This window comes from Molossus molossus, unplaced genomic scaffold (assembly GCF_014108415.1).
Source record: "Molossus molossus isolate mMolMol1 unplaced genomic scaffold, mMolMol1.p scaffold_m16_p_3, whole genome shotgun sequence".
Taxonomy (NCBI): Eukaryota; Metazoa; Chordata; class Mammalia; order Chiroptera; family Molossidae; genus Molossus; species Molossus molossus.
In genome coordinates this window covers 110,632,767-110,660,619 of record NW_023425366.1, presented here as the reverse complement: position 1 = coordinate 110,660,619, position 27,853 = coordinate 110,632,767, and the positions used below count along the sequence as shown (strand labels likewise).

Genomic DNA, 27,853 nt, shown 5'->3' with positions numbered 1-27,853 from the left:
TGCAGTGCATGGGATGCCACGGAACCAGCTGAGCCACACTGGCCAGGGCCCCTATTAACCATATTTAAGTTGGTAGCAACAAGTGCATTATTGTGCAACCAATCTCTAGATCCCTTTTCATCTTGCAAACTAAAAATCTGTACTTATTAAACAACTCCCCACTCCCTCTTCCCTGAGCCCCTGCAGAGGCGTGCCCTTGAAAACAGCACCTGGAGTCTGGAGACAGTTGTTCTGCTTTGCCCCGAGCATGAGCCCAGCACTCCTGAGCAGGGGTGAAGCATTCAGACTTGAAGAGCTTGCTCCCTGCCTGGCCATCCTGTCTGCTACTATTTATTGGTTGCTTACACTGGGCCTGGCTGCTGGCTACGCACTGCGTGGTCAGCGCGGAATCCTTAGCTTAGTGCTGGCACGTTCCGATTGTTCCCCTGTTTTGCATAAGAAACAGTCTCGCACAGGTTAAGCAGATTATTTAAGGCCCTGTGTCTAACAGGAGGGCAGACACCCAGGTCCATTAACTCCAGAGGCATCGCTCTTAACCCTTGCCCAGGGTGTGGCTTTGCATTGGGTAGCCTTTTGCCCCCTCACCAATTTGTTTGTGGTGAGACTTTTCCCAGCACATGAGATACTAAGCTATGTGGATAGTAGCTTATTGGGGTGCCCGTACCAGACTTCAAGAATGGAATAGATGTGGCAAATAATACATCTCCCTCCCTCCTGCTCCTCTCTTTCCTTACGGCTTCTCTCTTCCTTCTGACCCCTCCTTCTGTCATTCATAGGGGGCCTGCCACAGACCAGGCTCAGTGCAGGACAGCGGGGTGCAAACACGACAGGTGGGTGGGCAGACAGAGGAGTAGGGAGAAGTGGTACCGTGTGGTATGTCCCCTGCAGTGGCACTGAGGGACGTGCAGAGTGTGATGGAGAGCCCTCACCTCTTCTGGATCTAGGTTCAGCACCAGGGATGGGTCCTTGGGGAAAGTGACATCTGTTTTGAGGGCTGAAGGGTGGGTAGGTGTTCTCCACATCAGAACAGGAAGGCTCAATGGCCAAAGTTCCTGAAGAATTCTAAAGAAACCCTATGTGCGAAGGTACAGAAAGGAGGATCATTGAGCTTACAAACTGATCTTTCTCTAGTCAAAAGATATATATTTTTTCCTTTTTTATTTTAACAGCAGGCAGGCGCAAGACCAGGTAATCTATTAGGACACGCTTAGTGAGCTCTATCTCTGTGTTCTTTGGGTGTTTCCACAGCCCCCCGTGAAGGAGCCCAAGGCAAACGTGGCAGTATTCTAGGGGCAGTTAACATAGGATTCAGATCCGTGGCTGTCCACAAGGCCAGCACAGACCGAGCCTGGGTTCCCCAAAAGGGTGAAGGCTGCTGGGCTTCTTGGATGTTCTCTGTGTCCAAGCAAAGAAAGAGTATACAGCGTTTCTAGGTAACGTGTAAATCTTACTTTCTTTTACTTCCATGCAGCATCTTCTCTAACACCCATTATTCTAGTGAACAAAGTCTTTGGTGGTGATCAGATGGCTGAGGTCTTCACGCGCATTGTAGAATGTGCACTGGGCCTCTGGGTCACCCCAGGCGCAGGACGAGGGCAGAGGTAGCATGGAAGGTTAAAGGTCATTTTCTGAGTTATTTGAGTATCTGAGGAGCTTACGTAGGGATAGAACCAGATTTCAGCAAAGCCCAAACAAGTCTTTTTCTTAGTTCTAAACTCAGCAAGCTTCCCAATGTATTAAAAAATGCTTTGACTTTGCCACTGTTGTCGTAGTTAACTCTACAATAAAACACTACAGTTAATGAAGAGGTTCTCCCGCCTTTTAACTAACCCTATTAGACAGATGAAGCAATCAAGCTCTGTGTGTCACGCGTGGAAATCAGCTAGCATCCAGCCCACATCCTCTGGCATTCTAGCAAGAGGCAGCTTCATCCAAGGCATGAAATCTTGCACATACAAATGACTTCTTTGCTGTCCCCCTCATTCCTAACAATTAATCCAGGTGATGATTAATATTTTAGCTCTTACATTATCTAAAGAACAATCTTGTTCAACATTCCGGCGACCTGAAAAGCACTGTATGTGTTTAATGTTAATAGGCAGCCACTTGGAAAGGCAGAATAAATTGAATTAATATTGTGTGAGAGTTTGGGATATTGTAACCAGCAGAGGCCCAAAAGTGAGGTGTCTGCTGGTGGGGAGCATGAATCACCTCTCCGCAACAGGAGAATGTTCTCATGATTTTTTAATGGCCCCCTGAAAATGAATGTGCACTATTAAGGTAACCTCTTTAAAAATTAAGGCTTTTGTAATTCTGTGAGTTTAAAAGGGAGAGAAAAGACTCTGTAGACTATGACTCATAGGAGGCAGGCAGTTCTCAGGGTGACTGGGCCTGCACAGAGCGGCAGGATTCTGTTGACTCTAGAAAGGGGGCTTTGGTGTCTGGGGATGCTGAATGCCTTGGATTGAGCCTTCAGGTTTGGAGCATATTTATATAATGTGGAGTCCACTGGGCAGCTGATTCCATCTGCAGGCAGCAGGGTCTGGCTATGATCCTTGATTTTGAGCTGATTTGGATCTGTCTTTGGGAGAGAAATTTGGACTTGGCTGATGCTCATATTTAGTTGGGATTATGGACCAGGACTGTGGTGGAGAACAGACACAGGATGCAAACTCCCATTTGGGGCTTTTGCAAGAGCCAGTGTTGCTGTAATAATGCAGCACAGCTGGGGGTCCAGCAGGGGGCACAGTGCTGCTCTTCTGGGCACCTAGCAGCAGCAACTCCTTTCCTTAAGGTATTTCCTTTGTCAATCCACAGAGCTTAGAGTTCAGATAATAACCCTGTGGTTAGAATCATTTCTGTTAAGTAGATTTCTAGTCTTTGCATTCTCCTCACTTTTTTTGGACTCCTTACCCCCACCCAAATGATCTTTAGTTTAGTTAGGATGAGGTTGCAACTCCACAGATGATAAACACAATACATACATGTGATGTTGGTTAGATTCTAGGGTGATGCTTTTTTATGGTCAGCTACCTGGAATTTTTGGAGTTCTTTTTATAGCAGTTGATGTCTGAAAGTCACCAACACTCCTCCCCCAAAAGAACCAATCCTCCCAAACCCAAACCCAAACCCAAACCCAAACCCAAACCCAAAGCCATTCATGTATACTTGTTGAGTGTCCTTCTGTGTCAAGCTCTGGGAGCTGGTGCTCATCCTGTGCAAACTATGGGGGAAAGAGTAGGTCCTCTAGATCCTTACTGTTCAAAATGAGGTCTCTGGACTGGCAGCATTGGCATCTTCATCTGGGACGGTATCAGAAATGCAGACTCTCAGGCCCAGCCCCACCTTTTCAGAATCTGCACTTTAAAGATCCCCAGGTGAGTTGTATCAGATAATAACCCTGTGGTTAGAATCATTTACATTACAGTGTGAGAGCACTTCTCAAAGTTTCTATAGACAGATGGAGGACAAATCTTGACACACACAGTGGTTATTTCCTCTCTTGTTCCTGTAGCAAGCATCGCTAGTCAAACCCAATGCTTTTCCCCAGTGAGCCCTGTCTGACTTCATAATGCATCTCAACACAGTGTTCTGAGTAGCTACTTCCAGTTGCTTAGAGCAGGCACTTGAGATCAAGTTCAGCCACGTGACTCTACCTCCAGCACAGCCCACGATTCTCTTACAGCATCCTGGTCTCCCTGCTTCCACTCTTGCCCTGCTCTTCTCCGTTCTCCACAACAGTCATCTTTTGAAAGTACAGTTGGCCTTTTGTATCCAGGGTTTCTGCTGCATCCGCAGACTCAACCAACCTCAGAAATATTTGGAAAAATAAACTTATGTTGTTGCTGACATGTACTAAGTACTTAGGCCTGACATGGTTGCTGTGTACTGAACATGGAGACTTTTTTTTCCTTGTTATTCTTCCCTAAATAATACAATATAACAACAAGTTATGTAGCATTTGTGTTGTATTCGGTATTATAAGTAATCTAGACATGATTTAAAGTAGAGGGGAGGATGTGCATAGGTTATATGCAAATACTACACTATTTTCCATAAGGGACTTGAGCATCACGGATTTTGATATTTGCAGGGGGTCTTGGAACCAATCCCTCCTGGATACCAAAGGACGACTGGACAAAATTACCCTGCTTAATAGTGACTTTCCATTGCAATTAAAATAAACTCTGAATTCCTTACTGTGACTTGTAAGACCCTGCTTGACTTGGCCCCTGCTCACCTCCCGGCCCTGTTTTGTGCCTCCCTCCCTCCTTGCCGGACATTCTCTGCCCTCGGCCTCATTACAGTTCCTGGAGCATGCCAGGTCCTCCCATCCAAGGGCTGGGACGGACCTTAGTCACGTCTCCCCAGGTCTCCCCACTGTCCATGTGAGAGCGCTGATCAGCCCGAGGCCACATGGCCAGTCAGAGCTGTCGCGAGTTCATTTCTAAGCCAGGGATGCTCCTGTAAGTTACCTACCCCCAGTGGACCACAGCAGGGAGTCTCCAGTGGGTCCTCTGAGTCTTCCTGTCCTTCCTGTCTCTAGAATGCTCCCCTCTACCCCCACGCCCACTGCCTTGCGTGGCTAGCTTCTGCTCCTCCTTCCTCAGGGCTGGCCTTGGGCCCATCACCTCCTTAGAGAGGCCGTTTCTGGCCGTTCTGCTCAAGCAGCCCCAGCCTTCTCTGTCTCAGCATTCCAACTGTGTTTCCCAGAGCACTTGTCATAATTTGCAGTTAGTTTTGTCTATTTGTTGTTTGGCTTGTTTTCAGTCTCTCTGATAGTATCCAAGCTCCGTGGTAGCAGGAATCCTGTTTGTGTCGTTGGCCGCACACCTGAAGAGCGAGCACAGTGCCTGGCACATAGTAGGTGTTCAGTACATGTGATTTGGATATATGCATGAATGAATTATGGAATGGGAGGACAGTTTACAGGCCCTTGCTCTAAGATGTCTGAATTAATAACCAAAACACTTTAAAAGTTAGATAGCTTTCATTGCTGTCCAGACTTGTTTGCAAAGTGCTTTGAAAGATGGCTTTGAAGCTGCTGTGGACTCGGGAGCTGGTTTTTAAAGTTGAGGAATGTTGTTTTTGGCTTCCTTTTTGGGCAAAAAGTCAAGCAATGATTTATCAGTTGCAAAAAATAGTTTCGATTTTTCAAATAAACAATCACATTTTCTTCATCAGTAACCCATCTGCTTGGGCCTCTGCAGTACCAAGGAAAGATTCCTTCGTAAACACAGTAGCAAGATTGTATAATCCAAATGATTTCTGTAGTGATGTAGCCATTTTTTTTTTTTTGGACACTGGACTGTTCTGTTAATGGGTTCATTATCCTTGTCCAGATGCTGAGAGGACCATTTGACATTTGTGGAAATACCAATATGCTTCAAGATGTTAAACAAAATTCAACCAAATAAATTTGAACATTGAAATGGCTTTATTATAAGGTTCTTGAATCAGGCAGCAACCCATCTAGCAACTAGAAGGGCACTCCTAGGATTTGTACAAAATGGAAAGATTTTCTAGGAAGAAGGATGGGCAAGGGAGTTATTAGTGAAAGATTATTTTTGGGCCTGGACATCTTTTCTATTCTTTTTTTAAAAAATCCTCACCTGAGGATACATTTTTCATTGATTTTAGAGAGAGGTGAAAGGGGGGAAGGGGGGGGGGAGAGAGAGAGAGAGAGAGAGAGAGAGAGAGAGAGATGTGTGTGTGTGTGTGTGTGTGTGTGTGTGAAAGAACATTCATTGGCTGCCTCCTGCATGTGCCCTGACCAGGGATGGAACCCGCAATCCAGTATGTGCCCTGACTGGGATCGAACGCGCAACACTTCAGTGCATGGGATGATGCTCCAACCAACTGAGCCACACTGGCCAGGGCTGGACATCTTTGTGTGTTTACATGGGCGGGGCGGGGGCACGTAGAGATGGGGAAGGATTTTAATTATGTAGATTACCTCTTCTTTCTAATGGGGATGGAGAGAGCCAACTAGAAAATTCCATGCCGGTTGATTATGTTTCTGGGAGAGGTTGAAATTTCAGTTAGCTCAGGTATTAAATCTAGCTTTGGTATCATGCCATGCTGGGCCTGTGGTTTTGTTTGTTTTTTAATAGAGGCATGTCAAACAGAGCGGCACGTGGACAAATGTCAGCATGTGTTTTCTGAACAGTGAGCAGTGGAGAGGCCAAGCACTCGCCTTTGAATTAGATTGGAAAATAAAATACAAAAACAAATCCAAAGTGAGGATTCAGGCTATTCTGTTACCTGGAAATGATTTGGGCTGCAAGTAATAGTCATGGCATTTAAGAAGGAGGACTTATTTTCTCTCGTAACAAATCATTTGTTATTTTTTTTTTTTTAATTTTTAAAATTTTTTATTAATCTGTTTTTTGTACAGATGTTTCTTCTTTTTTTCCCCCATTGACACCCTCCTCCCCATCCCCCCCACCCCATACCCGGCCTTGTTGTCCGTGTCCATCAGTTATGCGTACATACATATAAGTTCCGTGGTTTATCTCTCCCCCATCACCCCTTCTTCTCAGGGTTGTCAGTCTGTACCCCACTTCCACATCTCTGGGACTACCCAATTCCTCAGACTGTTCATTATATTCCACAAATAAGTGAGATCATGTGATATTTGTCTTTCTCGGCTTGGCTTGTTTCGCTTAGGATAATACTTTCCAGGTCCCTCCATGTCGTCTCAAAGGATAAGAGATCTTTCTTTCTTACAGCTGCATAGTACTCCATTGTGTATATGTACCACAGCTTTTTTTATCCATTCATCTACTGATGGACACTTGGGCTGTTTCCAGATCTTAGCTATTGTAAATAGTGCTGCTATGAACATAGGCGTACACATATTCTTTCTGATTGGTGTTTCTGGCTTCATAGGGTATATTCCTAGAAGTGGGATCACTGGATCAAATGGCAATTCAATTTTTAATTTTTTGAGGTAACACCATATTGTTTTCCATAGTGGCTACACCAGTCTGCATTCCCACCAGCAGTGTACTAGAGTCCCCTTTTCTCCACACCCTCGCCAACACTTGTTGTTTGATGATTTGTTGATGGTGGCCATTCTGACAGGTGTGAAGTGATACCTCATTGTTGTTTTAATTAGCATCTCTGATGATTCGTGATGTTGAGCATTTCTTTATATGTCTCTTGGCCATTTGTATGTCCTGTTTGGAGAGGTATCTATTTAGCTCCTCTCTGCCCATTTTTTAATTGGGTTCTTTGCCTTCCTTTTGTTGAGTTACATAACAAATCATTTGAAGGTTGAACTGGCTGATGAGAAAACAGGCCCAGGTTGGTTCAAGATGGAGCCAGGTTCACTCACTCATGGGCTCCAGAGCTCGGTCCTGTTCTGCTATGCTGTGCCAGTTCACCGGAGAACATAAGGCGAACAGGACGTCCTGCAAAAGATTTCTGCAGATGCTTAAAAAAAGCATCCTTCTGCATCATGCAGGTGCTACACAATTAGAATAAATGTATAAGCATATGTCTTGCTTTTCTGAATGGTAGTGGGAGAGACTAGCCAGTATCATTTAAAATTTTTTTTCCCCTCTTGATCCTCTTCACTCACCGCCCATCCCCGGCAATCTGCACTGTGTTCTTCATGCAAACCATAAGATTGCTCATATAGTTGGGCAATCTTATTAAAGAAGTCAGTAAAGAAAACAGTTTTGAACTGATGCTGTGCAGACAATTTTGCATCTTGCTTCTTCCCCTCAATCGTCTGTCTCGAGGCTTTTCCTCTCAGTAGATAGATTGCATCACTCCAGTTTGTAACAACTGCGCGCTGTTTCATCTAGAGGGGGGACCACAGTGTCGTCACCCTCCTTGTTACTGTTATTTTACTGAAAGATGCTGCAGGGAGTCTTCCCATGTGTCCAGTTATTTGGAGGGATGTGATCCCCCCCCAAAAGGAATTGCTGGATGAAATGCTGTGTTTTTTTCTGACTTTTATTATGGATTTTCATATTGTTCCCAGAAGGACTGTGTCATCTGAAAGTGTCACCAGCAAAAAGGGCCTCTTGGCCACTCTCTCCAGCTTCAGTGGAAGGTGCCACTTAAACACCAGTAGGCAAACGTCTCTCTGGTTGTATTTGTATTTCCCAAACTGCGGTGGAGATGGAATACTCTTTTCTGTATTTATGAGTCAGATTTCCTTCTGAATTATCAGCTCATTTCCTTGGCATATATGTTTTAAGGATTTTTGCTGTGGGTTCTATGGGGGCTTGGCACCAGTGAAGATGCTGGTGTGTGTGCTTTTTAATCAACAATGCCTCTTTTATTAATTAGCCTTATAGCACAAATAACTGGCGTTTTTGTTTTAATGGGTTCACAGTTCTAGAGTATAGGAAGAGTCATAATTTGTCCTTCCCTATTAGAGTGTTCCCCAGTTTAGGCTTTTAGCAGCAGGCCTGGTTTAAGTACTCTGATGGTCTGTATTTTGAGGATGAAACCTTCAAGTCTTTGTTTGAAGGTACTTTATAAGGGATTATGATCATTAAGTGGGGAGAAGCCTCTGTAAACCTGTCGAAATCTCCCTGCTGTCTTTCCCAGGGTATAATTACTTTGGTAGTAGATGCAGTTTAAAAGCTTGAATCCTGGGCTTATTTTTCCTTCAGTAAACAAAAGAACAGCTCTGGTTTTTAATCTCCCAATGATCGTCACAGTGGGGTAGTTGAAATTTTTGGAAATCTGGCTACTCACCAGAGAGTAATTCTCACCAAAGCTACAAGGACTCTGGAACTCAGTTGCTGCCTGGAACCCATTACCCAGGAGAAAGCAAGGGTTTCACCAGGGCCTGTGTGAGGGAGTGTTGGTGGCTGACAGTGTTTGATGAGCACGTGTTCTGTGCTGAGCCCTGGGTGTTGCAGAGGGAGCGGTCCAGGGGTCAGGCTGGCTGCAGGGTGGTCTTGGCCATACCCTTTGTTGAGCTGCATCCCTTGGCAGAGCCACTTCTCTGAGCTTAATGTTCATCAAATTTAAAAAGAAATGTTTTTTTTAATCCTCGAGGATATTTTTAAAAATTGATTTTGTGGGGGGAGAAGAAACATCAATCAGTTGTTTCCCATGTGCACCCCAACCAGGGATTGAACCTGCAACCTGGGTAGGTGCCCTGACCGGGAATCCAACTTGAGACCCTTCAGAGCACGGGACAGCGCTCCAACCAGCTGAGCCACAGTGGACACAGCTGTGTTCCTCATCTTCAAAGCGGGTGTGGTAATGATTCCCTGAGGCCTGTCTGTACCGGGATCACATGAGAGGAGCAAGTCCAAGCCTGGCCGGGCCTGTGGCTTGGACTCTGATGACATTTTCTCCCTGCTCTCCATCTCACGTTGAAGTGCCCAGAGTGTATAAAGTGCCTTCGTATTTGTTACCTGTTTTAATCTGTAAAATAACTTTATGGGTTTTGGTCTTTTTTATTTGTACAATTCAATTTATACCATCATGTCACTGTTTAAAAACTTTTCATGGGCCCTTCATTGCTCTTAATGTCAGCATGGCCCAGCCTGCTGTCTCCTCAGCCTCACCCCCTTGTCCCAAACCACTGTCCCCATGTACACACCACTGCACTCTTCTCTGTCCGTTCTAGCCACATGGCCTGGGTCTTCCTTCAGTTCTCGGGAGCCACAGCCTCTTCCTCTTACAGCCTTTGCACTAACCATTTGTTTGCTTGAACCCTAACTTCTTCCCCTCAACCCCCTCACCCGTGCCCCAGGAAAAAAAATAAACAGCAAACTCTTTCCCCTTTCTGACCAGCCAGGGCCTGTATCCTTGAGGCCTCACTCAGCCAGGGTGCAGGGTGTAAGGGGTACAGGGGCTGGTCAGTCAGAGGAGCGGGGCAGATTACTTCTTCACTTGGGTTGCTTGCCCGTCACCCTTAGCCTGGTTGCAGTGTGTCATCATTCATGTAACTCGGTGCTCAAGTCCTGTCTTCCCACCGGAAGCAGCCGCTCCCTACCTGCCTCCCTCCAGCCCCAGGCAGCCACTAATCCACTTTCTGTCTATGGAATTGCCGAACCTGGACATTTCATATAAACAGAGGAGTATAATATGTGACCTTTTTATGTTTGGCTTATTTCATTTAGCATAATGTTTTTGAGATTCATCCATACTGTAGCATGTATCAGCACTCCATTCCTTTTTAAGACTGAATAATATGCCACTGTATGGGCAGTACCACATTTTACTTATACATTCTTCAGCTGGTGGACATTCGGGCTGTTTTTACCTTTTGGCTATTGTGAATAATGTGGCTATAAACGTTCACATACAAGCTGTGTGAACAGGTTTTTTTTTTTTTTTTATCCTCACCTGAGGACATTTTTCCACTTTTGCTCAGACAGAGTGGGAGGGAGAGAGAGACAGAGAAACATTGACGTGAAAGGAACACATAGAGTGGCTGCCTCCTGCACAATCCCAACCAGGGCTGGGGCCAAACTGCAACTGAGGTACGTGCCCTTAGTGGGAACTGAACCCGGGTCTCTCTGGACTGTGGGCTGATGCTCTAACCACTGAGCAAAACCGGCCAGGGTGTGTGAATAGGTTTTTTCATTTCTCCTGGGATAAACTTAGGCGTGGCATTGCTGGACCAAATGGTAACAGCGTGTGCAACATTTTGTGGAGCTGCTACACTGTTGTCCAAAATGACTGCACCTCCCAGCAGCAGTGAAGGAGGGTTCCAGTTATTCCCATACTCTTGCTTACATTTGTTACCCTCTTTCTTTTTTTGTGATAGGCATTCTAGTAGAGGGGCAGTGGTATCTCATTTTGGTTTTGATTTGCATCTCCCTGATGCCTAATGATGCTGATCATCTGTACCTGTGCTTACTGGCCATCCATACATCTTCAGAGAGCTGTTTCTCCAAATCCTTTGCTCATTGTTAATTCGGTTGCATTTTTAAAAATTGTTGAGTTGTGAGAGTTACTTGTATATTCTGGACATTAGACCCTTATCAGATATATGATGTGTGAATAGTTTTCCCTATTCTGTGGGTTCTTTTTTCACTTTCTTGCTGATGCCCTTGAAGCTCATATGGTTTTAATTTTGATGAAGTCCAGTTCTGAGGTACGTTTTTGGCATTTCGGATGGGAGCATTGCAGGCAAAATTTTCCCTGTGCACTACTGCTAGAGTTTGTCAGGAAATCACTATTTCTGCCTTTCCGTTTTCCTGTTACTCTCCTATATTGACATATTTTCACCTGCCCAATGTTGGAATATTCTTCATGGTTCTTGCTTTCTCATTCAGTGGCAAGTCTCAAAATAACACAGAGGAAAGCAATGGAAAAACCTCTGAGGGAAAAAATATTTGCACTCCACATTTCTTTTATTGAAAGGAAAATTAATCAGTGTTTTGAATAGAAAACTGAAACACAATAAAAGGTGGATAAAAATATAGGTTATAAATTCGATCTGTGTGGGTTTGGAGTGTAGATTCTGATTTATAATCACAGTTCTTTTTGACAGTGTATGAAAACCTTAGGGAACTGAATAATAACAAGTAAGGATTCAGAAATAAATAACACTTTAGGGGTTATTGTAAAAATACAGTTTTCTGTTTCTGTAGGACTTGTTTCTACCTGGAGAGGGGATGTGTGTGACGTAAAACCTGGCCTCTCTGTCCCCCAGTTAAGAAGTTTTCTTGGAAGTCCCATCTAACAATTTGAGTTGACATCTTACTGGCTGGATTTAGTGGCACCAGTTGGGCATAAGAGAGGTGTGGGCCTCGAGCATGGCCTTCCTGAATAAAACTGGGTTTCTGCCATGGGGGGGGGGGATGGGTGCCATAGGCCCTGTTGCTGTGGGCAGAGAGCTAGTGCAGCATAGCAGATGTTCGTTGAGTGGCTACTGCATAGTAAGTGCACTATAGGAAGTTCATGGCATGTATTAGAGATGGCATGTGGGTAACCAAGGCAGCTTACATCTGCCTCAGCATTTAGCATTTGGTTGGCTTGTAGATTTTTAAATCCTTCAACACCATTTCCTGGGCTGGATCTAGCTCACTGGACTATAAACTCCTTGAGGACAGAAGTCTTGCTTTTGTCCCTCAGAGTACCTAGCCAGCTCAGAGCTCTGTACCTAGGAAATTCCGCCAAATGTTGTCTTAGGAAACCAAAGCTGTTTCTACTGAAAAATGTGTGTGTGGTCTCAGTGTGTATATGTATTTTCTGATTTAAAGGACTATATGTTTATTAGAGAGACTCTTTAAAATAGGGAGTAGGACAAAGAAAAAAATCAGTTTTAATCTAATCACGCAGAAATAGCCACTGTTAATGATTTTTGAAGAGCCTGTTTTTGACTTTTCCCACTGGACTTGTATGTGCCTTTGTAAAACAAATCTGGAGCAGAGTATGTACGTCATTTTGTATTCTCTCATTCCACTTGGGATTATGCCAACAGCCGTTTTACATGTTGTTAAGTATTTTTTCTTAACAGTATTGATAGTTTCATAATGTTTCATACTTCCTGTGGCTGGACATTGAAGTTGTTTTTATTGCTACGAGTGCTTTGCAGATGTTTTGGCATGTGAGTCTTTTTTATTTATTTATTTTTGTTACAGATGTTTCTCCTTTTTCCCCCACTGATTCCCTCTTCCTGATATCCCCCTCCAGTATTGTTGTCTGTGTCCATTGGTTGCACATACATGCATATAAGTTCTTTAGTTTAATCTCAATTCCACCCGACACAATGTCCCCCTCTTCTGAGGTTTGTCAGTCTGTACCCTGCTTCTATGTCTCTGGGTCTATTTTGTTTATCAGCTTATTTTGTTCATTATATTCCACAAATAAGTGAGATCATGTAATATTTATCTTTCTCTGATTGGCTTATTTCACTTAGCATAATATTCTCCAGGTCCCTCCATGTTGTCTCAGAGGATAAGAGATCTTTCTTTCTTACAGCTGCATAGTACTCCATTGTGTATATGTACCACAGCTTTTTTATCCACTCGTCTACTGATGGGCATTTGGGCTGTTTCCAGATCTTAGCAATTGTAAATAGTGCTGCTATGAACATAGGGGTGCATATATTCTTTCTGATTGATGTTTCAGACTTTTTAGGATATATTCCTAGAAGTGGGAACAATGGATCAAATGGCAGTTCAATTTTTAACTTTTTGAGGTAACACCATATTGTTTTCCATAGTGGTCGCACCATTCTGCATTCCCACCAGCAGTGTAATAGAGTCTCCTTTTCTCTACACCCTCGCCAGCACTTGTTGTTCGATGATTTGTTTATGGCAGCCATTCTGATAGGTGTGAGGTGATACCTCATAGTTGTTTTAATTTGCATCTCTGATGGTTAGTGATGTTGAGCATTTTTTCATATGTGTCTTAGCCATTTGTATGTCCTCTTTGGAGAGATGTCTATTTAGATCCTCCATTTTTTTTTTTCCATCCTCACCTGAGGACATTTTTCCATTTTTTGTTCACATACAATGGGGAGGGAGGGAGGGAGGGAGGGAGGAGAGAGAGAGAGAGAGAGAAAGAGAGAGAGAGAAACATCGACGTGAAAAGGACACATCGAGCCCTGGCCGGTTTGGCTCAGCGGTTAGAGCACCCACCTGCGGTCTGGAGAGACCCGGGTTCGGTTCCCGCTAAGGGCATGTACCTTGGTTGCAGTTTGTCCCCGGCCCTGGTTGGTCGTGCGGGTGGCAGCCACTCGATGTGTCCCTTCACGTCGATGTTTCTCTCTCTCTCTCCCTTCCTCTCTCTCCCTCCCACTCTGTCTGTACAAAAAATGGAAAAATGTCCTCGGGTGAGGATAAAAAAAAAAGAGAGAGAATAAAAAAAGGACACATCGAGTGGTTGCCACCCGCACAACCCAACCAGGGCCAGGGACAAACTGCAACTGAGGTACATGCCCTTAGTGGGAACTGAACCTGGGTCTCTCTGGACTGCAGGCCGACGCTCTACCGCTGAGCCAAACCAGCCAGGGCCTCTGTTCATTTTTAAATTGGGTTCTTTGTCTTCCATTTGTTGAGTTGTATGAGTATTCTATATATTTTGGCAATTAATCCCTTATCTGATATATTGTTAGCAATTATGCTCTCCCATATAGTGGGTTCACTTTCCATTTTGATGCTTGATTTTTTTGCTGTGCAGAAGCTTTTTAGTTTGATGTAGTCCCATGTATTAATTTTTTTCTTTGTTTATCTTGCATTAGGCATCGAATCAATGAAAATTCTGCTGTGTGTGATACCTGAAATTATGTTGCCTAGATTTTTTTTTTTTTATCCTTACCCAAGGACATTTTTGCATTTATCTTCAGATAGAGCGGGAGGAAGAGAGAGAGAGAAACATTGATGTGAGAGAGACACATCAAGTGGCTGCCACCCATGCGACCCTAACAGGGTTTGGGACAAACTGCAACCAAGGTACGGGCCCTTAGGGGGAACCGAACCTGGGATTCTGGTCTGCGGGCCAACGCTCCAACTGCTGGGCCAAACCGGCACGGCCTTTGCCCAGATTTTCTTCTAGGATTTTTACTGATTCACGAGTCACATTTAAGTCTTTTATTCATTTTGACTTTATTCTTGTGTATGGTGTAAGTTGGTGGTCTAGCTTCATTTTTTTTTTTTTTGCATGTAGCTGTTCATTTTTTCTGGCACCATTTATTAACACAGGAAACAGGCTGTCTTCACTCCACTGCATGCTCTTGCCACCTTTGTCAAATATTAATTGAGCGTAATGTCTTGGGTCAAGTTCTGGGTTCTCTGTTCTGTTCTATTGATCTATATGCCTGTTCTTGTGCCAGTACCAGGCTGTTTTGATTACAATGGCCTTGTAGTATAACCTGATATCCGGTATTGTGATCCCTCCTACCTTGTTCTTTTTCAAAATTTCTGTGGCTATCCAGGGTCTTTTTGGTTCCATATAAACTTTTGGATTACTTGTTCTAGTTCTGTGAAATATATCATTGGTATTTTAATGGGAATTGCATTGAATCTATAGATTGCTTTGGGTAGTGTGGATATTTTAATAATGTTAATTCTTCCAATCCAAGGTATGTGTTTCCACTTTTTTATATCTTCCTCTGTTTCTTTTTTTAATGTCCTGTAGTTTTCTGAGAAAAGGTCCTTTACTTCTTTGGTTAAGTTTATTCCTAGGTGGCTTAGGTTTTTGCCACAATGGTGAATGGGATTGCTTTTAGTTTCTCTTTCTGTGAGTTCATTATTGGTGTATAAGAAAGTCGTCAATTTCTTGATGTTAATTTTGTATCCTGCTACTTTGCCAAATTCATTTATTCAATCTAGTAGATTTTTGATGGAGTCTTTAGGGGTTTTTATGTGCAATATCATATTTGCAAATAATGATAGTTTTGCTTCCTCCTTTCCAATTTGAATCACTTTTATTTTTTCTTCATGTCTAATTGTTGTAGCTAAGACTTCCAGAACTATAGTAAATAAGAGTGGCGAAAGTGGGCATCCCTGTCTTGTATCTGTTCTTAAGGGAAATGATTTTAGTTTTTGCTCATTGAGTATGATATTGGCTGTAGTTCTTTCATATATGGCCTTTATTGTGTCAAGATATGATCCCTCTATTCCCACATTGCTGAGCGTTTTTATCAGAAATGGGTGCTGGATTTTGTCGAGTGCTTTTTCAGCTTCTATTCATATGATCATATGGTTTTTATCTTTTATTTTGTTTATGTGGTGTATCACATTTATTGATTTGCAAATAGTGTACAATCCTTGCATCCCTGGGATGAGTCCAACTTGGTCATGGTGAATAATTTTTTTAATATATTGCTGGATCCGATTTGCTAATATTTTGTTACGAATTTGGCGTCTATATTCATCAGAGATATTGGCCTATAGCTTTCTTTCTTTGTAGTGTCTTTATCTGGTTTTGGAATTAGAATTATGCTGGCCTCATAAAATGAGTTTAGAAGTCTTCCTTCCTCTTGAATTTTTTGGAATACTTTGAGGAGAATTGGTGTTAGAACTTCTTTGAATGTTCAGTAAAACTCTCCTGTGAAGCCATCCGGGCATGGGGTTTTGCTGGGAGTTTCTTGATTACATCTTCAATTTCTTCTGTTGTTATTGGTCTGTTCAAGTTTCCTGCCTCTTCCCAGTTCAGTTTTGGGAGACTGTGTGTTTCTAGAAATTTGTCCATTTAGTGTAGATTGTCCAATTTGTTGACATATAATTGTTTATAGTATTTTTAAACGATCCTTTGCATTTCTGTGGTGTCAGTTGTTTCTTCCCTCTTTCCTTTCTGATTTTATTTGGGTCCTTGCTCTTTGTTTCTTCGTGAGTCTAGCTAAGGGTACTTCAATCTTGTTTATCTTTTCAAAGAACCAGCTCTTTGGTTCATTGATCTTTTGAATTGTTTTTTTTTTAGTCTCTATGTCAGTTATTTCTGCTGTGATCTTTACGATTTCTTTCCTTCTACTTGCTATGGGGTTTTATTTTTGTTTGTTTTCTTGTTCTTTAAGTTGTGAGGTTAGATAGTCTATTAGAGATTTTTCTTGTTTCTTGAAGGTAGGCCTGTGGTACTATGAACTTACCCCCTCAGGACTGCTTTTGCTGCATCCCATAAATTTTGTGTTGCTCTGTGTTCATTTTCATTGGTTTCCAGGAAGTTTTTAAATTTCTTACTTGATGTCCTTGGTAACCTATTCAGTATTTAATAACATGCTATTTCGCTTCCATGTATTCAACTGCTTTGCTTGTTTTTGTTGTAATTGATTTCTGGTTTCACGCCATTGTGATCTGAGAAGATGCTTGATATGATTTCAGTCTTCTTGAACTTGTAGAGACTTAGTTTGTGTCCTAACATGTGGTCTATCTTTGAGAATGTCTCATGTGCACTTAAGAAGAATGTGAATTCTGCAGTTTTGACGTGTAATTTTCTGTAGATATCTATTAAATCCATTTGCTCTAGTGCACGACTTACAGTCACTGTTTCCTTGTTAATTTTTTGTCTAGAGAATCAATCTAATGATGTCAACAGGGTGTTGAAGTCCCCTGCTATGATTGTATTGCTGTCGATTTCTCCTTGAAGTTCTCCAGATGTCTTAAAATGTAGTTTGGTGCTCCTATGTTGGGTGCATATATGTTTACCAAGGTTGTATCCTCCTGTTGGATAGATCCTTTCAATATTATGTAGTGGCCTTCTTTGTCTCTAGTTATGGCCTTCATTTTGAAGTCTATTTTATCGGATATGAGTATTGCTACCCCAGCTTTTTTTCCCTTTTTGTTTGCTTGGAAAATGTATCCATCACTTTCAATCTATGTGAATCTTTTGTTGTGAAGTAGGTCTCTTGTAAACAACATAGATATAAGTCATGCTTTCTTATACATTCAGCTACTCTTTGTCTTTTGATTGGAGCATCTAATTTATGTTTAAGGTTATTATTGATATGTACTTATTTATTGCCATATTTGTTATTGTGGTTATATTTTTTTTCCCATTTCTTCTACTTATTACAGCAGTCCTTTTAACATTTCTTGCAGTGCTGGTTTGGTGGTAATATATTTGCTTAGCCTTTTTTTTGGTCTGGAAAGCTCTTTATTTCACCTTCTAGTTGAATGATAGCCTTGGTGGATAGAGTAGTCTTGGGTTTAGATTCTTGTTTTCCGTTACCTTCATTACTTCATGGCATTCCCTTCTGGCCTGTAGTGTTTCTTTTGAGAAGTTAGCTGACAGTCTTATGGCAGTTCCTTTGTAGGTAACATGTTGCTTATCTCTTGCTGCCTTTAGGATTCTCTCTTTGTCTTTAATTTTTGGCATTTTAATTATTATGTCTTGGTATGGGCCTCTTTGGGTTCTAACTTGGGGCTCTCTGTGCTTCTTGAACTTGTATGCCTTTTTCTTTCACCGAGCTATGGACATGTTCTGTCACTATTTCTTTAAATATTCTCTAACTTTCTCCTTATCTTCTTTTTCTGACAGTTGTATGATGCGGATGTTGTTACATATTATATTGTTTTACAGTTCACTTAGGCTGACTCCATTTTTTAAGTGTTTTTTTTTTTCTTTTTGGTTCTCTGATTAGGTGATTTTTTTCTACCCTGTCTTCTAATTCACTGATCCAGTCCTCAGCTTCTTCTACTCTGCTGGTTTCCCTTTAATGTGTTCTTTATTTTTGCTATGTCATTCTTCATTTCTAATTGGTTGGTTTTCAATTTTTCTATATCTTTACTCATGCTGATGAACTTCCTCATTATTATTACTGTGAACTCTACCTCTGATATCTTGCTTAATTTCTTTTCATTTATCTTGTCCTGTAGAATTCTGTTGTTCTTTCATTTGGGATTTGTTTCTTGATTTCACCATTTTGGCTTTCTCAGTGGGTTTTGGAACCTGTCAAATTTTCCCTGTGGGTTTTGGTGTTTCGCTGGTTGTGTCTCCCTCTACTGGGTTTGGATGAGTGTGGGAGGACCTGCATTAAACACCACTGTCAAGTCTTACTTTTCTGGGTATTTGCAAGCCCAGGAAAGGTTCAGTTATCCTCTAGCTTTTTGCTTGGAGGCTATTATTCTCAGTTACTTGATGACCCCCGATTTGTAGCCCTCGGCTGAATGAAAAGTCCCTGAGGTGTAAGAGGATATTCTGCACATGGGCACTTGCTTGCCATCAGACTCTAGGTATTAATGACCCTCAATTTGCATTTCTCTGACCTGGTCTGGCCTGGTGGTGTTGAATTTCTGAGGGAGGGGCCATTGCTTCTCCCCAGGGCTCTGGGAAGGGGCTCTTGAGTAAGATGGTTACTGTCCTAATAAGGAGTGATTCAGCACAAAACTCTGAATCACAAAACTCTGTGTCCTCCCCTCCAGCTCTCTCCTAAGCCAGGAGCCCCAGACTCTTTCCACACAGTTCTAGTCCAGTCTGCCCTCCCTCTGCCGGAACCCAAGGTGAGTGGCTGTAGCTGATTTGGTGCTTTTTAAAACCCTCACTTTCCCAACAGGAAGCGCACACAGCTAATACAACTTTCCGCTGCTGTTTGTGGGCTCCTAGCCCCCCCCTCACGTGCCTCTGCAGTTTCTACCAGGCTCGATTTGGTGTCCTCTTTTTGTCCCTGGTTATACGATGGGTTCTCTCTAGCTGCTTTCCAGATGGGGTTTCTTGATTATTTGTCTTTATTTTAGTTGTAATTCCAGTTGGTCCTGGGACACAGTCTCTGTAGTTTCCATTCATTCTGCTGCCATTTTTCCTCTTTTTTCTAGCATATGATTCTAATGACTTCTCTGGGGTATGTTCCTGTGCAGAGAAACACGAGGCCGTGTAAGGCTCTCCACAGAGACTGCCAACCTGCTTTCCAGAAAGAGAACGCTGACCCAGCTGTGTGCAATGTGCATGCCTGTTCTTCACCTTTGTTGGTGGGGAGCGTTGCTGTTTTAACCCTTTGCTCCTTTGAGAGCAAGTTTTGTTTTATTTTCTATTTCTACAGTGGTTTATTTTTTCTAGGTATGTTGGTCATTTGTTGTCCATTTATTTTCCATCTTGATTTATTTTTTCCTCTTAATTTTATGGTTTCCTACTTTTTATTTGGTTGAGCTTCGTATTTATAAGAATAGCAACACTTGGTTATTTTTGTGGCATACATTTGTTTTTCTTTCATTTTTCTGTGTAATGTTCTTTGACCTGTAACAGTTTTTAATTTTCACCAAATTGAATCTGTTGATTTCCCTTTGTGATTTCTTCCATTGATTTGGAAACTTTTACAGGTCCTGACAATGAGTGTTTTCTTATTTGACTTATTTTAAACTTTTAAATCTCTTTAGTACATTTAGAGTTTTCTGTAGTGTAAAATACAGAGAGAGGGCCTGACTTGTCTTCGCTACCCCTCTACCCATAAATTAACCAGCTATTTTGTTCTGCACCCTTTAGTAACTTTTCTCTCTCATAATTTGTGATCCTGCTTTTCTGTCTTTGTCATGAAAACAACCCTCTTCGACCCCCAGCATTTTAGGTCCTTTATCTGGTTATCTTTTCTGTTTCACTGAATCTGTTGGTGGACACTTGTACTGTATTATGTTAATTATTATAATTTTGTAGTAGAAGGGACAAGTTTCAGTTCACTCTTTTTTTTTTTTAATGTTACCTTTTTTTGCTCATTTTCTAGATGAGCTTTAAAATTGGGTCAAATTAAAATCATAATTAACTAGGATTCCAATTGTAATCTCATAAAATGCCTAGGTTGCTTTTAAGAGGATTAACGATTATTGAGTAAAACTCTTCTTGTCTTGCTTGGCCTAGTGGTCCCTTTGGAGTCATTGTTGTAAACAAAGGGATATAGTTGAGTTAATATTGAAGCAAGGAACCCTGAAAATTAGCAGTCTTGTTTTACATTAAAGGGGAGTTAATTGATTTATGTAACGAGTTTCTGGCTTCATGTAATGCTTGATCAAGGTCTTGGTGTGACCAGGACCTTGTATGTCTCTGGGTCTGCCTGTCTGTCTCTACCTGTGTGTGCTCTTATGTCTGGTAGTTTCTCTTTGTCTCTGTTTCTCTCCTTGTCTGTTTATGTCCCTGTCTCTCAAGTTTGCTCCCCTTGATTTGGCTCCATCATCGGACAGGTCAGTATTCCTGCATGACTGAGTGTAAGATGACTGCAGCAGGTCCAGGACTTGGATTCTTTGTAGTTCAAGTCCAGTGTGGAAGAGATGGACGCGCCCTGCACAAGTTTCCTGGAGTTGCACTGACTCCCTCGTGCCTACCTCTGAACCAGTAGCTGGCTAGAGAGATTATAAGGCTCTGATTGGCTGGGCCTAGGTCACATGCCACCGTCGGGGCTGGGCTGGAGTCAGTCCTGAGGCAGAGTCAGTGGCATTGAAAACCGGGGAGAACTGGCTTCCCTAATGAGAACTGGGTGAATGGAGTTCAAGCTTCTAATATATAGCACATGTCTATAATGATTTATTATGAGGGGTGGAGCACTCACAAGAAATGCACCATGGGAGAGGGAGGGGCAGGGAGGGGAACTGTTGGAGGAAGCTACCACTGCCCCGACTTTTTCAGGAGGAGTTACATTCAGTCTTGATTTTGAATCTTGTGAGTATTGCTGTTTATAGGCCTCTTGTCTTTTATGTTGAAAGCAGCCAGCTCTGTCTGTATTTGTGGTTAGAGGAGCATGAGGCTGCTAAGTTTCGCAGAGAAGAGCATCTGCCCAGGAGTTAATGATGTCTGGTTTGGCTGACTGTGGTCATTAACAGAGATTCTGAATCACAGGTAGCCCACCAGAAAATGAAGATCCTCTTGCCAAGTTGTTACCTCTTCATCAGCTGAACTCACGTAAGGGTGAAGTGGAGCTGACATTAGTCATGTAAGTGTGGCTGATCAGGAAATCACGGCGGGACCATGTTGGTTAAGGACATATGCAAAAGGAGGAAACACAGGTACTTTGACGAAGGTGGTAAATACAAGTAAAAGCAGTAGGTTCAGTGGAAATATGTTCTGTTATCAAAAAGCACTGTTCATCTTCCTGTTTTTTCTTGTCATTTGTATTTCTCCAACACATTGTTAGGTGGCCTTGGGTGGCCTTTTGTGTTCCTGTGAGAGGTCTTGCTGAGTTTGGAATAAGTGGCCCTGTGATTGAATCATTGGTAGGCTCAAGAAATGCCACTTGTCTGTTCAAGAATGCTGTTAGGCCTGGCTGGTATGGGTCAGTGGTTGAGCATCGACCCATGCACCAAGAGGTTGCTGGTTCAATTTCTGATCAGGGCACATGTGGGCCAAATCCCCAGTGAAGGGCATGCTAGAGGCGGCCAATCGATGTTCTGTCTCATTGGTGTTTCTATCTCTCTCTCCCTCTAAAATCAATAAAGAAAAAAAAAAGAAAAATAAAGAGAATGCATGTAGCCTGTTTGGGCCTTCATCCTGGCCCAGACATCCGTGGGGCATTTAATGGGTTGAATAGTTTGGTTGGGTTTCAGGTCCATCAATCTGGAAAGACTTCAAAGGCTCCGATTGTGGGCCTGATTCTGCACACATAGGATCTTGGTGGGTCTTCGGCATCCCTAAATACCAGCTGTTCCTCTGCTCAAACAGGACAGGCGCTGGTCACACCTGCATCCATGTGTCCTGTGGACTAAGTAGGATGCTACCTGTTGAGACTTCAGAATGGACCTGTAAGTCCATTCTGCACACTAGTGTTCATTGTCTCAGGTCAAAGTCCTTTGCAGCTCTTGTAGAGGCTAGGTTCTCACCAGCATGGACAGTGAGAATCACCACTAGTTAGAATTACTCTGGGAAATCCCTCAGGAAGGTACAATTTTGTAGAGGCTCCTTCTTCTACAATGCTGTTTCTGAAGTTGAACAACAGATGAAGTGGCTGGCGGGTATTTAAGAAGGTCATTTTCGCCCTGGCCGGTTTGGCTCAGTGGTTGGAGCGCCCGCCTGCGGTCCAGAGAGACCCGGGTTCAGTTCCCGCTAAGGGCATGTACCTTGGTTGCAGTTTGTCCCCGGCCCTGGTTGGTCGTGCGGGTGGCAGCCACTCGATGTGTCCCTTTCACATCGATGTTTCTCACTCTCTCTCTTCCTCTCTCTCCCTCCCACTCTGTCTGTACAAAAAATGGAAAAATGTCCTCGGGTGAGGATTAAAAAAAAAAAGGTCATTTTCATTCTCCCTCTCTCCCTCTCTCCCTCTTCTCTTTTCTCCCTCTCCCCCTCTCCTTCTTTCCCTCACCCCCTCTCTCCCACAACGTCTTAGTTCAGCCAGAGCCTTGTACTAGGAGCACGTAGCTGCTGGGACTCCTGGGGAGGAGCAGTAGTTCACATGTCTGTTTCCCCATGTCCCTGCACACAGGGTCCATGAACAAAACTGTGGGGTGGCACACAGTATTGACATTACTTCTCTTCTGTCTCTCTCTTCTTGTCTTTTTTAGTATAGGTCTGGTGTTTCCCTTGTGCCCACACTGACCCATGCACACAGTTGAACACGAATAAGCTATGTGTGCATGGATGTCTCTTAGCGCAGGGGTGGACGTGGCCGGGCTTCATGCGCTGCATGCGACTGAGGCCTCGTAGCTGAGCCTGGCTGTCACCCAGCTTGCAGAGTGAGTGCTGGGGCATGTCTCCTCTCTAGCCCTTGCTGACCTCTGAGCCCGGGCCTCTCCCATTCTGCCACTCGGCTATTCAGCTCTTACATGCCTGGCATCTCCTTTTGCTGTTGCTATTATCATCTGATGCCTTGTCCTGAGTTTACTGGTTAGGTGAGAACACACTGGGCTGAGAGACTCATGGGTGTGAGGTTTCAGGATAACTTTCACTAGGTCCTGGTTACCCTTGTCCCTTCAGGGAGGAGAACCGGGGTCTGAATTCTGACAATGGAACAAACGATTCTGTTTTTCCCTTCATATAATCGCATGAATCACATGTGCTGAATAGAAGGGTTTTTGTGCTCCTAGAAGCAAAATCATCTTTCCAGTGTTGCTTCAGACCCGTGTAACCTCGGAGGAAGACGGCTGGAAGACTGTTCCCCTCCTGAGCAGTGCTGGCGGTGCCTGAGCGCAGATGTGTGCTGCTCCCGAGTCACATTTCTCACCATTTGTTACTGTTGCTTAATTTGAAATGACAGTTTTGTGTTCTCAAAAGAACAGTCACGTTTCTCCTTCCAGATTTGTTGTGGCAATTTATTAGTGGATCTAATTATAATGCTTGTTCAACGAGGCCTCAGGTAGGACCCACCTAAGTGGTAATAACACAGTTTTAAAAATAAGCCTGAAAGGGCATGTTTTTCTTATAACGACAGAGAACATTGATTTCTTTTTTTCCCCTACAAAAATTGCTCCTAAATGGTAAATTGAAAAAATGATGTTTCCCCTTTTTGTTGGATTAGGTATGTGATGGGTGAGAACTTGGGCTCGGGACTCAGTCATTCTTAAGGCAGAATCCTAGCATTGTCCCTGTCAGCTGCGTGACCTTGGCTGAGCAGTGTGACGTGGCTGCCTCAGTTTCACCAGCGGTCACGTGGTGTGATAAGAGGAGCTCCTCACAGGGCTGGCTGGTTATTCACACGTCTGTGCTGTGCTGCGACAGTGTGTGTCAGGCGCTTAGTAAGGTGGCCCCTGCTCTTCTAGTGAGTACTGTTATGATTGCTTTGTTTGAATTCTTGTCGAGCTTCTGCTTGTTATTCTTTTGGCAGAAGTTTATGGTTTTATTAACACAAATACCATGTCACGTAAGCTGTGTCTTCGGTTTCCTCGTGACGCAGCTGGCATTGTGGTTGGTGGCTCTGATGGCAGCTGGGCTGCTCTATTTGTGCTGGCCTTGCGGTTCTTCAAGGACACGCTGTGCACAGTCTCGGCACGGTGAGGCCTGTTGCACACCAGCTGCACTTCAAGCTCCTTGACACTGTGGACCGGGGACTTCCGAAAGCCACCGGGCACCATGAGCTTTGCTTTCTCGTTGCTCCCATAACCAACGCTGGGCACCAAGTCTGGCCTTGAATCTTCTGCGCACCCTGTTGTCAGTGCCTCTGGGTTCCTGCCAGTTCCACTTAATTTTGACACATTGGTCTGACTGGTGCTGGGTGGACTTCTTGGTCCTCTTTTTGACCATCTTGGTTGCACAAGGGTCTGAGGGCAGCCATGGTGCCGCCGAGTAGGAGATGGCTGACCCCTCCGTAGGCAGCGCCGAGGAAGATATGCTTGGGTTTTGAATTATAGTGACACGTTTTTGTTTGAATTTCCTCTGGCATAAGAGATGCTGACTTTTCTTAGTTTTTTTTTTTATTTATTTTTTATCTTTATTATTGAATGTATTACAGATGTTCCTCATTTTTTCCCCCATTAACCCCCTCCTCCACACTCCCGCCCCCCTCCCACCATTTCCCACACTGTTGTCTGTGTCCATTGGTTATGCATACAAGTTCTTTGGTTTATTTCTTCCTACCCCCCAAGCCCCTTCCCTTTGAGGTTTGTCAGTCTAGCAAACAATTTGTACTTCTTAATCCCTTCACCTTTTTCACCCATTCCCCCAACCCACCTCCCATCTGGCAACCATTAAAATGTTCTCTGTATCTATGAGAATGTTTCTGTTCTATCTGTTCATTTTGTTTGTAGACTCCATTGTCGATAGATATGTATTCATTGCCATTTTGTTTGTTCATATATTTTATCTTTTTCTTCAAAAAGATCCTTTATCATTTCATATAATAACGGTTTGGTGGTGATGAACTCCTTTAACTTTTTCTTGTCTGGGAAACTCTTTGTATGGCCATCGATTCTAAATGACAGCTTTGCAGGATAGAGTAATCTTGGTTGTAGGTTCTTGCTTTTCATCACTCTGAATATTTCTTGCCACTCCCTTCTGGCCTGCAAAGTTTCTTTTGAGAAATACAACTGAGAGTCTTATGGGAATTCCCTTGTAGGTAACTAACTACTTTTCTCTTGCTGCTTTTAAGATTCTCTTTTTGTCTTGAACCTTTTGCATTTTGATGATGATGTGTCTCGGTGCGGGCCTCTTGGGGTTCATCTTGTTTGGGACTCTCTGTGCTTCCTGGACTTGTATGTCTGTTTCCTTCACCAAGTTAGGGAAGTTTTCTGCCATTATTGTTTCAAACAGGTTTTCGATTTCTTGTTCTCGCTCTTCTCCTTCTGGAACCCCCAAGATGTGAATGTTGGCACACTTGAAGTTGTCCTAGAGGCTTCTTACACTATCCTCATTTTTTTGGATTCTTTTTTCTTTTTGCTGTTTTGATTGGGTGATTTTTGCTTTCTGATATTCAAAATCGATGGTTTGCTTCTTGGCTTTACCTAGTCTACTATTGAATCTGTGTAAATTATTCTTTATTTCAGTTAGTGCCTCCTTCTTTTCTGACTGGTACTTTTTTATGCTCTTGAGGCCCTCACTAAGTTCGCTGAGGTTCTCACTAAGTTCACTGAGCATCCTTATAAACAGTATTTTGAACTCAGCATCTGTTAGGTTGCTTATTTCCATTTCACTTAGTTCTTTTCCTGGGGTTTTGTTCTGTTCTTTCATATGGGACCTGTTTCTTTGTCTCCTCATTTTGGCTGCCTCCCTGTGTTTGTTTCTATGTGTTACTTAACCTGTTAACCGAGTGGGACGTATAAATACGTCAAATGTTGCATACAGTGAAAAGGGAATTCCCCGGTTAACAGGTTAAGGAGAGGTATGGGGCTATCTGAGACCAGATGCTGGTGGTTTGAAAGAATTTAGGAAAACCTGAAGCAGGATCCAAGACCGGCCAATCCTATGGTTAAGCAACAGCTTGGGTGGGCCTGAAAGTTGGGAGGGGCAGGGCCTCAGAGAGTCACCAGGGTGGGGCAAACAGTGTGAGCCAGGTTGCTGGAGTCCCAGATATGGCGACTATCTGCTGCCCCAGGGAAGGGCTCACCAAAGGAACAAAGGCCACTGACAGCATGTTTGTTCAGGAGAAAGCCCCCTCTCCAGTCCTTGCTCCAGTGCCAAACAGCTCAGTTCTTCCCTGTAGGTCTCTGGTGCCCCTCGAGCTGCCTCCCCTCCAAGCTTAGAGGGAGAGAGTCCGATAAGTCCATGCGCGGGCCCTTTAAGGAGCTGCCTGGGGCTCCAGCCGCCTCAGCTTCCCTGAGCCTCAGTTCCCGCTGGTTTTTCCAGCCAGAAGTTATGGGGACTTCTCTTCCTGGCACTGGAACCCTGAGCTGGGAGCCTGGTGTGGGACGGGAACCCCTCAGTCCTCAGGAAGGACCTTTCCAGCCTCGGGAGCCTCCTGATTTCTATCCACCACACTTGGGTGTGGGACCAGCCCGTCGCCGCCGCCCCTCCTACCAGTCTCGATGCAGCTGCTGCTTTAATTCCGTAGTCGTAGGACTTCCATTCAGCTTGATGGCAGGCTGGTTTGAATGATGGTTGTTCTGTAGTTTAGTTGTAACTTTGATGTGGTTGTGGGAGGACGCGATACCGTGTTTACTGACGCCGCCATCTTGACCGGAAGTCTTCCTTGTTATATTTAAGGGGGAAAATTCTCTTAAAACATGATCAAAAGTATAGTGATTAAAGGAATTTAATTTTATTCTTTTCTCTTTTCTCGGTCAAATGTAATCCCGTGGTCGACATTTAGCTGCCATCACTACCATCTGCCTCTTGATTCATGGCAGGGTTCGCAGACCTTGGCTCATGAATTCTACAACAAGAGTTGTCTCTGGCAGGAGCAGCGTCTGTGTCTTTGGCTGGAGACACTTGTGCTGGCTGCTCTGGGGTCGGCTGGTTCTGACTGATGGAGTGTCCTGGAGAGGCCAGTGGTTGAGGGGACGCAGAGTTGCTGCTGCGGGAACTCGCCGTCTTGACTGACAGTGGAAGGGGTATGTGTTTGGATTTGTCAGCCGTTCGACCTTGGGTTAATCATTTCCTTAGCCTCCTTTTTCTCATCTGTGAAATAGGGATATTAACGATGTTGCTCTGTAGAATTTTTGTACAGATTAAATGAGTCTGCAAAAGGTAATTAACGTAGTGCCTGGCAGGTAGTAAGCACTCCGTAAATGTTGGCTGTTGTATTTTTATTTTTGTTACTACTTTCTTTGCAAAGCACTGAAGATGAGGAGGAGTGTGTCTACATGTGTTGACCTTGTCATCCCTTTCCTTGGAGTGTGTATTAGGCTGATATATATTAGAATTGAAATAAATTCAGTGGTGAAATATGGTGATACCTTTATTTCAGAAATGGGCATATGTCTCGATGTCTCCAAGAACATCTGGCTTGCAGAAGTTTTGACATGTGGCTTTGTATGGTCTGAGGGAGAGGATGCTGGCATGAGGTGGAAGTAATAATTAGTTGCAGCTAATAACCCCCTCTTTTTTGAGTGAGTCACAGCTGAGTTAAGCTTTGGATCAAAAGTAGTGTTAAGCTTGATCATTAATGATTGCGTCCTGGAGTCAAAAGGGCAACCCCTTTGTA

General features: G+C 43.4%; 1 protein-coding gene across 16 annotated transcripts in view; it reads left to right on the top strand.

The window, feature by feature from the left end:
* Positions 1-27,853, top strand: part of SNX29 (sorting nexin 29) — a 526,970-nt gene that overhangs the window by 227,432 nt on the left and 271,685 nt on the right. Inside the window, exon 16 of one of the 16 annotated variants that reach the window (XM_036280945.1) lies at positions 27,020-27,260. The exons of the other annotated variants lie outside the window; for them this stretch is intronic. Coding sequence (XP_036136838.1) covers positions 27,020-27,249 — 230 coding nt within the window. The 3' untranslated portion in view covers positions 27,250-27,260. Of the gene's footprint in view, positions 1-27,019; positions 27,261-27,853 lie in introns of those variants that run through there. 16 annotated transcript variants of the gene reach the window in all.